General features: G+C 38.3%; 1 protein-coding gene and 1 long non-coding RNA gene across 3 annotated transcripts in view; one reads left to right on the top strand and one right to left on the bottom strand.

Moving 5' to 3' along the window:
• The first annotated feature begins 1,475 nt into the window (after window positions 1-1,475).
• On the top strand, window positions 1,476-6,014 carry GPR37 (G protein-coupled receptor 37). Of its 2 annotated transcripts, none has more exons than XM_026868504.1 (2): window positions 1,476-1,585; window positions 4,729-6,014. In XM_026868504.1, exons 1-2 carry the CDS (start codon window positions 1,559-1,561, stop codon window positions 5,545-5,547), a joined length of 846 nt encoding a protein of 281 aa, XP_026724305.1. In that variant the 5' UTR covers window positions 1,476-1,558; the 3' UTR covers window positions 5,548-6,014. The 2 variants fall into 2 exon arrangements, with proteins under 2 accessions (XP_026724305.1, XP_026724303.1); XM_026868502.1 differs by lacking the exon at window positions 1,476-1,585 and adding an exon at window positions 1,728-1,826.
• LOC113491524 overlaps window positions 5,576-12,502 on the bottom strand; it is a 26,591-nt gene continuing 19,664 nt past the window's right edge. The window contains exon 3 of the long non-coding RNA XR_003400428.1: window positions 5,576-6,283. This is a non-coding gene — a long non-coding RNA (uncharacterized LOC113491524). The remainder of the gene's footprint in view (window positions 6,284-12,502) is intronic.

Here is a 12,502-nt window from a genome sequence, read left to right as displayed (position 1 = left end):
CCATGGTATGTTGCATTAACATGCTCTAAAGCTATGAGTTTGATGTGGATATTGAACATCCATAATAAGATGATAGACTATAATGGCGTGGGAGGAAAAAATTAGTCATTTATATGATATAGCAGCAATAGATATAAAGAGTCTACAAGGTGTCACTGAGAACTCGGAGATGGCTTGGCTAGTAGTCATCAACCTTTTCTATAGTTCAGCTTTCCTATTAAAACAGGAAAATGTTTTGAATACCCAATCTGTCTTGTAACAAAGGAAGGACGAGTGCCAGGTAGTTTAAGAAACTGTGTTATCAACATAAAATTTATTCTTAGAAAATCCAGCCTCAGCAGGTAGAATCAGCCACTTCTTAACTCCTTTATTTTATCTTGTTCCCTATAAATGCAGTCTACATTATTTCCCTTCTCCATCAGAAGGCATGCTCAGGAACATGATGCCTGAGATGATTAATGGTCCCACTCATTTCCAGCCTCAAGTTGCTCATGACTGATTGATTCCCATTCTGTTACATTCACTGTCCTTCACCTTAAATAACTTTTGTATCTCAAGATAGATTTGTTCATAGATAGCAACAATATCACTTCTTGGTCTTCATCTTACTGGACCGAGTGACCCAACCTCTCATATATTCACTCACTGAATTTGATCTTCATTGACCTTTTCACCCAAGTTGCCTTTTCTGATATTGTTTCTGGTTTTGTTTTCATTACCTTTATCTAGTCAAGCAGATATCAGTGAGAGAGAATTCAGGGTCTTATTTCCACTGGTGTTGCTCACCATACTACATCTGCACTCCTTCCCTGGTCAACCAGAGGCTCTGCTCCTAGAGGCCAGGGCCAAGAGCTGTGGGACCACTGCCAGGAGAAGTAGGACAGGCCAGGGAAGGCCTGGGAACATTTCAGTAATTGTTAAAGTTTGTGAAAGGGGAATGGGTATGTTGGAGGAACGGAGAGGAGAACTGATGCAATTAAGCTGAGTATTTAATGAGTTTACTGTTCTCTCTGGTCTCAGTTCCCTAAATGAGTTTTGACACAGTTGACTGACAGCTGGTGAACTAATGGCCAAAGGTTTGTGCAGTGTCTTAAAGGAGCATCACAGTGTCCACTAACATCCCTGTCAATGCTTTTAAAAAGCATTAAGAGACTCTCTTGTAACAATAATGTCTGCTTTTGTGTGTGTATGCTGTAGGTGGTGATCCCGTCAACAGCAGTTCTCTGCCCAAATAGTGTGGGCATCTCCTCAAAGCAGATTGGTGATCATTCAGGTAGAAACTTGGGGACTTTTCTGAGATCATCTGGTAAGAGAAGGATGTAAACTCGTGTCATCCTGAATGTCTAGAGACAAAAGGAGAATCTTCATAGGGACCATATGTACATAAGTCAGACAACTAAGTGATGTTCAAAAACTACTGAGCCTGACTCACCTTTGCCTTGCTCCATTTCCTGCCAGGTTGTTTGAATTAAGATTGCAACAGCATATCAGCATATCGGAAACTCAGCTGTTAGAACAAGAACACCACCATTAAACTCTGCCACTTTAGGATTTGTTAATGTGTCCTTCAGCTACTCCCCATCAGGTGAATTCTCTTTGTTCTGTGGTTATTTCAGGGCAGTGTTAACAGATTAAAAAGGAAACTTCTCTGGTTTCCTCCATGTTTTCAGCTTGGCCTTAATTATATTAGTATGACTGGTGTGAAGGAACACCCCTAAACTGAAATTGTGTGAATATGCAGAATGCATGTCTCATTTCTTGCCCACATAGGTTGTGAGCAGCACCCATTGATTTTGCTGGCTATTATTCGTAGTTTGCAATGTGGGGTGAGTAATCAAACCCTTAAATTGCTATACTGCCTTTAAGCAAGTCAGCTGGAGTGAATCCCTGTTCATCTGCTTGGGAGTGTTTGGTTTCTGCAAGCTTTTCTATGGCAGCACTAACTCTGTTAATCTACAGAAAATAGAAAACACTGGCTTTGTTTAACTTGTTTCATCAGTAAATCCACGGGAGTTTTCAAAGCTGACTTCCACTGTTCTTAGTTGTTTCCTCTTGCTCTATTTCACTGTCTTAAACCTCCAGGTTGCTGGTCAATTAATGTGACAGGAACCCCTTAGGTTATGTTTGTTCATGGTAGGCATGTCTTCTTTCATTAGTCCAGCCTTAACAACCGCAGAGTTTTAATGTCTTAGCCACTGTATAACAGCCTGTTCGCAATGAAATGCTAAAGTGATAAAAGCATGTACACTGGGGGCAGGGGGAGAGGCTCACATAAGAGCTGAGAGGGAAAATATTAATGTAAAATAAGTCAGGCTTTCTTCTGTTCTGCTGATTTTTATTTCAATCCCTATTCATTCCTCAATCTCAGTTATTTCCCCATCTCCAGTAACTGTATAGAGCTGCGTCCTGACCCTTTGTAATTCATGTTGGAAGTTCTGGCTAAAGGTTGTGCTGTCACTCTAAGGAATTTGAAGACTACACGCACATTTAAATGTTTTGGAAACAAAGTCATTAGGCTTGAATTTAAAAATCTGACTCTCAGCAGTGATATATGAAAATTATTTTTCTTTACCTGTTTATCATTGTTCATTAAGATTTCCCTGTAACTATATTTTTTTCTTTGTTTTTGTTTTTTGCTATATTTACCAAGCTTTCTTTGAATCTTGTCAGACCGTTTAACTTCCTAAATCAATAGGTTTGCCTATTAAAAATGTTTACAGTACTGCTTTGTCATCATTAAATATTTCTGTGAGTTAATTAGTAAGAGATGGCATTTTACTCATTCCATCTCTTAGGAACCTGCTTCAAAGAATTCTCCAACTAAGCCAATGCCTGACAGTTCTAATCCCAAGTGTCTAATATTTTTCAGTGCTATTCAATTTTAGCAATCTGATATGGCCATTAAATATTGAAGGCCAAAATTAATGATACATTGATATAATTGTGCATAATTGTACTATCTGTCTCTGCAGAACTTTTTACAAGAGATGCATAAACAGGATTATTTTAAAATTATGGTAGAAGTCAAAGTATTTTTTAAAATCTACTTATATGAAATTTAAATATATCATTACACATCAAATGTGGGTAAGCAAAATTGTAGTCAACTGCCTTATACTACTCTAGATTCCCCAGTTAAATGCACAGACATGGTTTATTTGTGATAAAAATAAGCATTCTTTAAATTAATTAGAAATACTATTTAGTAGTTTTGTTTCTTTTGCATCAACACATTTTCAGAATAACACAAGCATGCAAACCCCAGAAAATAAATGAATTAGAATGCAACAGGGCACCTAATCTTTCTCTGATAGAAATTAATGGGAGTTCTGCTTTGAATCTGAAGTGGAGTTGAATTTATTGGAAATAGGATTAAGCCAAAATATATATAGTCTTCTTGCAAATTTCTTTTTAGGAAATTTGATTATAAACAGGATAAAATGACAGAAAATTGTTTCATGACTCTACAAGATTTCTATTCATGCACAGAATGATGGTTATTAAAGCTAGAGAACATATGCATTGCTCTGTACTTGCTCCTTACAGTATAAAATTGGAAGCCTTGCCTAATCCATCTTTAAATCATTTAAACACCAAAACTTCTGCCATTTCTCCTGGCCGGCAGTACACTGTCCCACAGGATGTTTGCTATGAAATTAAGACTAGATTTTGCTGTGGATTTTTTTCTAAATGAAATGTCGAAGATAAATTATTAAAGCCTAAGTATTATAGTGAAGGTTGGTTTTGCACAGGCTCTAGAAATCTGAAGATTTCAGATACAATCTTTTTGAGTTCACAGTACAGGATGACTTTAAGTGCCTATATCACATCAAAATTTCACTTAAAAGCCGAAGTCCACAAAAGCAGTTGTTGGGTCCTATTCAATTAGTAGATGCCTAATCCACAGGGTTCCTAAATTTTGTAGATATGAAAGGTTTCAGTGTTATGATCCCCTGCACGCTTGATGAAAGGTGATTTGGGCATAAATTCATACTTCTGCAGAAGGAAGACTCTCCCATCTCCTTCCTTTTGGCTTAAATTTCAACTCCTGTGGTGGTACTGATATTTCTGAAAAACAGCTCTTAGAAAAATGGGGGGGAGGAGAGGGGTTTAGTTTTACATATTGGTTAGTTCCTCAATTTTTTTTCCACTCAGTGTTGCACAAATATTTGCATGGACCTCCAGGAGAGGATGACGCCAAGCTGAAATAAGTGTTAGTAGGTAGAAAACCAGAAGGATGTATACCTTTAGCATGCATGCTGGATGATAGCTCAGCAAACAGTGGAAGCTAAGTTATGTCTGTGATGCTTCTTCAGTGGTTCTCGGCACTCTGGTTCTTGACTGTCTCCTACACTGGTACCCCTCAACTAGGTTTTTCTTTGCTTTTGTCAGTCAAGGGGCTAGACTTGGATGGTGTTTCAGAGTACAAATTGAGCTCTCTTGAAAGACTATATAGTTCTTCCAGAGAACAGTTCAATAGTAAGAGCCTTCATCCAACGTACAATAAATTAATTTCTTCAGCCTGAGTGAGTTCAGGCCTTCATCTTCCATCTCTAAGAAGACTGCCAAGAGCAGGGGACCAGGGGACTTTTGAACTTTTGGAGGAGATTAAGTTTTCCCACTCACCACCAATATTGGACTATACTCTTGTTGCTTTTTTTTTTTTTTTTTTATTTCATTTCCCAGGTAGCACCCATATTAACTTGCATTCCCTTTCCTCCTTTCCAGGTAGCCTCTCTTGGAGTCACCACCTTCACACTGTGCGCTCTCTGCATCGACCGATTTCGTGCCGCCACCAATGTGCAGATGTATTATGAGATGATTGAAAACTGCACCTCGACGACAGCCAAGCTGGCTGTCATCTGGGTGGGCGCGCTGCTGCTGGCCCTGCCGGAGGTTGTGCTGCGCCAGCTGGCAAAGGAGGACCCCGAATACAGTGGCAGCCCCCCGGGGGAGCGGTGTGTGGTGAAGATATCCACTGCGCTACCTGACACCATCTACGTGTTAGCTCTCACTTACGATGGGGCAAGACTCTGGTGGTACTTTGGCTGCTATTTTTGTTTGCCTACCCTTTTCACTATTACCTGCTCCCTGGTAACAGCGAGGAAAATCAGGAGGGCAGAAAAGGCTTGCACAAGGGGGAACAAGCGACAAATTCAGCTGGAAAGTCAGATGAACTGCACAGTGGTGGCTTTGACCATTTTGTATGGCTTTTGCATCATTCCTGAAAACATTTGCAACATTGTGACTGCCTACATGTCCACAGGGGTCTCTCGGCAGACTATGGACCTCCTTCATCTCATCAGTCAGTTTCTTTTGTTCTTTAAATCCTGTGTTACCCCAGTTCTTCTTTTCTGTCTCTGTAAACCTTTCAGCCGGGCCTTTATGGAATGTTGCTGTTGCTGCTGTGAAGAATGCATCCAAAAGTCTTCAACAGTGACAAGTGATGACAATGACAATGAGTACACCACAGAACTGGAGCTTTCCCCTTTCAGTACCATCCGTCGTGAAATGTCCACATTTGCCTCTGTGGGGACTCACTGTTAATTGACCTTAGGACTTTATTTCCTGTACCTTTTTTTTTTTTTTACTTCATATTTTTCTTCTTGAAGCAAAATGTAAGAAAAAAATATTGAAAACTACTGTGGAAACCAGTCTGCATATTAACAGTTATGCTTTGGAAAATTAATCTGTTTGGCTATTAAAATGAAAGAAAGAGAAGGAGAGCCAGCATTGTTTTAAATCATGATATTTTGTATGGTGCTAGGATTTCATTGTTTGGGGAGGAGAATCCGTATCAGTCCGCTTTTATTTATCTCCATAATATTTTCGTGATAATCACTGTAAAATGATTATGTAGACATTGTGGGTTTAGGAAGTTGTTTCATGTAAAAGATGTGGTGGAAAGTACTTAAGGGTTGTTTTAATCCAGTTACTGTACAATATTGTGAGAGAACTTGGACTTCAGAAAATTTATAAAGTAGCATAAAAATAAATGAGGTTTTATTCTTTAACTTCATTGTCAATCTGCATTTAACAAGGACACCTAAAAGTAGTATTAAATTCCTTTAATAAGTAAAAAAAAAATCTTGGCTTTGCATAAAATAATTTAAATGGCCATATTTAATTTACCATTTGTGTACTTACCCTTTGAGGCTATAATTACAGTGTTTAAGGAAGATGGTTATAATGGTATTAGATTTACATGAGGTTTGGTTTTTTTTTTTTTTAATGTAAAATACAAAGGTTCAATGTGCCTCATTGAAAACTTCCTTCTTAACTTCTGTACTTCTTACGAAGAAAGATTTGCTTTCTCACTAAATTTTGTCTTGCGTGCTTTCAAAATCAAGTTTCTTTCCAATCTGTTATTGGTTTTACGTTGAGATTATGTCCTCAGTCTCTGTATATATAGCTCCTACTGGCTTCAGTGAGAGTCCCATTGCAGAGGAAGGTATTCTTTTGCCAGAGATTTGCTGACAATAAATGTGAGGGACTGAAACATGTGGAGAGTGAATTCCTTCTTTATAAAAAAGGTATAAACACACTTGTCTGCTTGAGGCTAGACCCAGAACCCATTGCAGTCAGTGGAAGGGTTTCCATCGATTTCAGGGGGCTCTGGATCAGACTGGCATCTCCGATTTATTCTGGGATATGTAACATGAATATTAATTATGGGGACTCTGTATTCCGATTATAAATTGTGCTGCTCTCACAGAGACTGCTATTCACTCTGAAGCCATTTTTGAGAACCATGGTGTGTTTTGCTGATGGCTTCTTGCTGTCTGCAGAGTTATTAAAATGAGGGTATGTCAACTCTGCCAACAACAGTGCGATATAGTAAAATCCAAAGTTGAAGCAAGCCAGGTTTGAGACTGGAAAGTGCCTATCTGTACCAGCAGAGCTTATTTGCCCCACTTCTTAGTTGAAGTAGACAGGCTGTCCTTTGCAGGCAAACTGCCTCATATTTACACTGGGCACCAGGCTGAAGTGTAGACATGTACTAAGGAACTGATTTTGTTATAAATAGCTTATATTTTAATACTAATTAAATTAATGCAATTACAATAATATGTACAGAAGTAAAATCACATGCAGTTCTTTTAAATTAAGTGGTAGTAACTGATGTAGTCTTACTTCCCAATACCTGCCTCTAAATATGTTAAAGAACTTGCTGTAACTTCTGGAAAGGAGTCTATTTTTTATTTTTAGATTCTGGACAATATATTTTATCATTGTATCTGCTTGGGCAAACAGTATTTCTTCTTTTTCTTCACCATTTTAACCTATAACAATTTCAACTGAAAAGCAGTTGAAATTAATTTACCTGAATATGAAGCCAAATATTTATGCCTTGCGTTCTTTTTCTGACTTCTGAATCAGACGCTGGACTCTAGCAAAGCAATCTGCTTTAAGCACATTTAAATATTTGTTTCTGTTTAGGACTTAAATTAATGAAGTTTTTGAAATACTTTTGTAACATGGTCAATCACTTCTGAACACAGGGGAACTGTCCCTTCTTTATAAACCCTTCATTGACTTCACGTTGCTTGATTACATTCAATAAACTATGAAAGGGATTAAAGTGAAAAGGTAAAACCAAAATCTCCTCACTGTACTGACTGTGTCTCCTCAAATACATATTCCCATCACTGCATTTTGATTTGTACTTTTTATGTGCCAATATGTATAAAGAATGGGAATGAAACTCCCTTTTTGTTCCTTGCTGAACTGTTTCTCTCAGCTGCCTTTTCAGTCACTGCATGAACAGTGACTCAAGGACCTGTGGAAAGAACAGCGGAGTGGGAGGAAACATTTATCTTTTTTTTCCCCAAAAAGGAAATAGAGAAATTACTTGGGAATATTAAATGATCACAATTTTCTAATTCAGGTGCAAGACTGCACCAGGGCAGGAAAAGTCCCCATTGACTTGGATGTTGGGTGCTTCCAGCTTTCCAGTCTGCAGTGGGTATGTGTAAACTCTGCTAAGGACTGCTGCTTGCTCCCAGGTTAAATGCTCTGTATTCCAGAGTGGTGCAGTTTGCTTCTCCATTGGAATATTTCCACAATATGTGTATAGTAATCGTACTGGGGGGAAAAAAAAAACAGAAAAAAAAAAGAGATTTAACAAGTCATTGGAGAAAGTAGAATTTGAAGATCAGTAATGCTGTGTTTGGAAATGCATCCTCCTGCTTGTGTGGTGGAGCTTTCTCCAGCCTTGTGGGGCTTCTTTGTACATAGTATAATCTTGCCTTTTCTGCTGCTGAAAGAGCATTTTTCACAGCTATTTCTTCCCCCTGCCTTGGACCTCCATAGCAATTGGACATGCAAGACACCCTTTTATTCTGTTTTCTAAATTGGTTAAACTAATCCCACATTAGCAGGTTTGCATTGTTGCAGCCATTCTGATGCAGGCATGGCTTGTTAATGCATTTAAGTGTCATGATAAATTATTCCTTTTGTTAAAGATGGGGTACAGCATTGCTTTTGAATATTCTTAGAAGTCATTTCTGTCTGTTTTAAATCCAATTCTGTAAGACATTTTTCTGTTATCAAGAGCACATTTAATAGACTGGTGAATGAATATTTGGAAATGTTTATGTCAGGGATTTAATTTTTTTCACATGAAATAGAAAAACATGAAGAGCATGGTGATCAACATAAAGGAAGAGTCATGGACTGGAAAATCAGATTGTGAGGTAGGAAAGCCTTATACCTTTCAGGTATGTAAACTTTTAACACATTAACACTGATCACCCCAGCTCTGGTCCCATTAAGAAATGAAAACCCATAAAACTCTAGTATAAGTTCTATTACCTCCAAGGAGATCATGTTACATGACCCATATCAAAAATATGATCTCTGTGTAGGCCAAAGTACAAATAATATATTATTGAAAAATATTGCTCAGTTAGAAGAAATCTTATTTTACTCCTTCCAAGATAAATTCCCAAATCCAACCTTAAATACCTTCTGCCCTTAAATGACCTCAGTGACTTGCTCAGCCCCTGTTCTGTCATCTGGACCCAGATGTAAGCTTCCACAGCTGCTGCTCTAGCAGCTCTGGGAATGGCTACTAAAGACAATGTAGAGGTTTCTATGTATGTTGTCCTACATCTTTTCATAAGAAAAATGTTAGGCTGCATGGTAAAACTGTCATATTGTGCTCACGTCACTCAGAAGCAAACTAGATTCTATGAAATGTGGGTTTCTATTGAAACTGAGTAGCTTCTCCAAATTCATTAAAGAACAAGTCTTCAAAATCTCTCCTAGGATCTGTGAGCCACAGTACAAATACATCCAATTTGCCCTATGGGCACCTAACTGCTATTGATGTTCTCATATACATTACTGAGCTGCTTCTGGGCTTTTTTTGCCAGGTGACATTAACAAAACTCCCAAAACATTGAGATCATCTTCTTGTTACTGTGTTGGAATTAAGACTGAAGGCAAAACCTGCTCAAGATTAGTTTGTCTCCTTAGCTGGGCCCAGTCTCGTGTGTGTATGGAGAGCACATCTAGAGTGGCTGCAGACTGCCAGTAGATACAGGCTTAGCACAGTGGCATGTTTGTGCATGTTCTGATGAATCAAAAATTTAAGTTCTGTTATTTCTAGGATGGAAGAGCTAGAGTCAAAGTCCAGCTCTGCTTGATCTGTAGCTGAGACTTGAATTTTGTGGTTCAACATCTCATCATAAAGGCATAACCACTGTGGTAATAAATACACTGGTGAAAAGGTTTTTAACTCTCCTGCTGGACTTGTTCTAACATTTTTTAGTAATTTAATATAGAAATAGAGACTTTGGCCTTGGTAGCAACACGGCTGATTTAAGCGACTGAGCTGTAGAAGCAATCTCCTTTCTTCATTCTCTGCTCCAAGGAATATTTCTAAGGGGAACATCTGTCAGAGAAGTGAAGAAACCATGACTCGAGTAGCCAGCAGGTTGGTGAAGTGCTCAGGACAGAAATTAGCACTTTTCAAGTGCCTGCACTAAACCAAACATTTAAACCCAAGCCTGTTTGAAACATAGATGCTACCCATGGCCTTACTGGTTCTTCCATGGTAGAAAGTTGTGGATTTTTGTGTCTCCTGGATGGGGAACTCCCCACCTACCTGAGAAAATTGTCAATTTCTGCACTTCTCTCTTGCTCAGCTCTTTCTTCTCCACCTATTAGTTTCTGAAGGTCTCTATTCAGATAAAGATATTTTTCAGGCAGTGTGGCAACACACTTGAAAGTTAAGCAGGGCAATGCTGGCCAGATGCCCACATACACACCCTTGAGTCTCTAGGCTGCAACCCTTCTGCCTCAGGAAAATGGTAACCTATATGGATGAGGTTGTGTATTACCTTTATTTTGGAGGGGAGAAACTATAAAGCAAACCGCTTGCAGGAAGCTGGCTCACCTCAGCTCCGTAAGAACCTTGACCTAATGATTTGTCCAGATTACAAAGGCAAACTGGAACCTTGAAGTAGACCTTTAATGTCCTAACTTCTTTTGTCTTCCACCTGAGAATATCCCTCTTTGGCAGGCTGGAAATACAAGTGACAAGTCCATTTTCCTAATAGCACTGAGAAATATGATTCAGAGGAACTGTACCAGGCATTTTCTGTGATAACGCCTCTTTTTCTTTTTTTTTTCCTTTTCTTTCCAACGTTTCCTTTTCCCCAAAAACCTCAACCGAAGTCAATGTGAGCAGATGATGTGGATCATTAAAACTCAACAGTACCCTACATGCACTGTCTCATGCTTCAGGAACTGTATTTTTCCACTACTGTTTTGTATTTGATGGAGTCATTTAACACCTATGCTTAGCAGATGTCAAATTTTCAAACTCATGTTGAGGGCTAAAGGTTCATCAACAAATCAGGAGGAGAGCTGTATTTCACCATGTACTGCATTTAACACCTGAAAGCCAGGCTAAATGCTTTCCCTGTGATACTAGGTTCAGTATGTTCAGTTTTTGGTTTTCAGGCAGTAAAAACTGGGACAAAGACTCCCTGACACTTTCAATATGTCCATGACAGCACTAGAACCAGTGCTGTGTCTCCTATGGGCAACACATTCCCTACATCATGTTAGTTGGGGTGCCAGGTTCCATGTGCCTGGAGCTGTCCCAGACTCTTTCAAGGATGAGGTCAAAGATTTCTGTCCTTGTGCACTGCAGCTTTATTTTTGCATCATGGCCTCTTACTACTGAAAAGTAGAATACTATTATCTTGACTGAAGTATTTTGGGGGATTTTCTTCAACTAGAAATCTGACCTGTCAGAGTTACACAACTCTCAGAGTGTTTAGTAAAAGTGCTAGTGGCAGCATTATTAATTAAGATAGTAGATCATTTATAGCCAAACAGAAAGCTTTTATTTTGCTTCCTGGCTTTTAATTTTTTATCCATTATTTTTGTGTGATTACAAAGTTGGGGTTTCTTTCTGAAACAAAATGCAAAAAATCCACAAGCATTCATTCTTTTGTCTAGTTGGAGAAATTCCATCCTTAGCTTACATCAAGTGTCTTCATTTATATCCACAGTGAATTTAGCCCATTGTTCTTTGATAAAGGAAGCTACAATACACAAATTAGAAACATGGCCATGACTAACTTGATCTTGAAGAGATTAGATTTGACTAAACTTTGAAGGTTGGGATAGTAAAGTGAGAACTATATTTTTTTAATAATTATGGTCTTGAAAACCTAATCTTTTTAAAGAGATGCAAAATACATACAGTTTAACAATAGCTTGTAGTTGAATATCATAACTATCACAAGGGACTCCAGAATATATATGGTCTGGAATAAAATGATCTAATAGCAGCTGGATATGCATGTGATAATCCTTACTGAAGACAATACAGCTATTTAAGTGAAGAAATAGATTTTAGCCTGTTAGCTATTATACCAGAGAGCTAAATTCTTACCTAAGATATGCTTCCAATTTGATTTAATATGTGTGCTAGAATAAAATCTATTTAGTGTTTTTAGTGCTGTACAGGGAACACAAAAGCTTAGGAAAGAAGGTATCCCATCTCTAACTGTAGCCAGCAGTTATACTTCACATTTTTTCTTCTAAATTCTTTCCTTCCGCTATTTTGAAAAAATTTCTGCTGGCTGTTCTTATCAGTCCTTTCAATGTCTTATTCCATTTAGTAGCTCTCCCCTGAGCAAAGGAAAATTATCTTTTGTTTTTCTGATGATCAGTTCTTTTAAATTGATCTTTTAAGTCTCATTCATTTTGCACAATCTATCCACTGGAAAACTTGAAGGTTAACAGTCCTTCTCCTTATGGAAAGTATTTACAAATAAGGGAGCTGATGTCTTTCTTTCTGTGAGCTAGCAGAACTAAAAAGAAATCTCATCAATCTATGTGAGACCTGTGGCCAGAGTATCAGCACTGCAGTGTGAATTTCTGAGTTAAAACTGGCTTACCTACATGCAGCTCATGAGACTCTGCCAACAGACAACAGCACTGTCCCCTTGCCAAAACACAGGAGGCTCCTACATGAGAT

The sequence above is a fragment of the Athene cunicularia genome, assembly GCF_003259725.1.
Source record: "Athene cunicularia isolate RWA chromosome 1 unlocalized genomic scaffold, athCun1 chr1_part2, whole genome shotgun sequence".
In the NCBI taxonomy this organism is placed as follows: Eukaryota; Metazoa; Chordata; class Aves; order Strigiformes; family Strigidae; genus Athene; species Athene cunicularia.
The sequence above is the reverse complement of the archived record's forward strand: the minus strand, read 5'-3'. Positions and strand labels throughout refer to the sequence as shown.

Excerpts from the sequence above, each read along its gene's own strand:
- GPR37 (XM_026868502.1), top strand. The coding sequence starts at position 1,743 with ATGCATGTCTCATTTCTTGCCCACATAGGTTGTGAGCAGCACCCATTG. Across the intron at positions 1,827-4,728 it reads TTCGTAGTTTGCAATGTGGG|GTAGCCTCTCTTGGAGTCAC; the intron begins GTGAGTAATCAA and ends CCTCCTTTCCAG.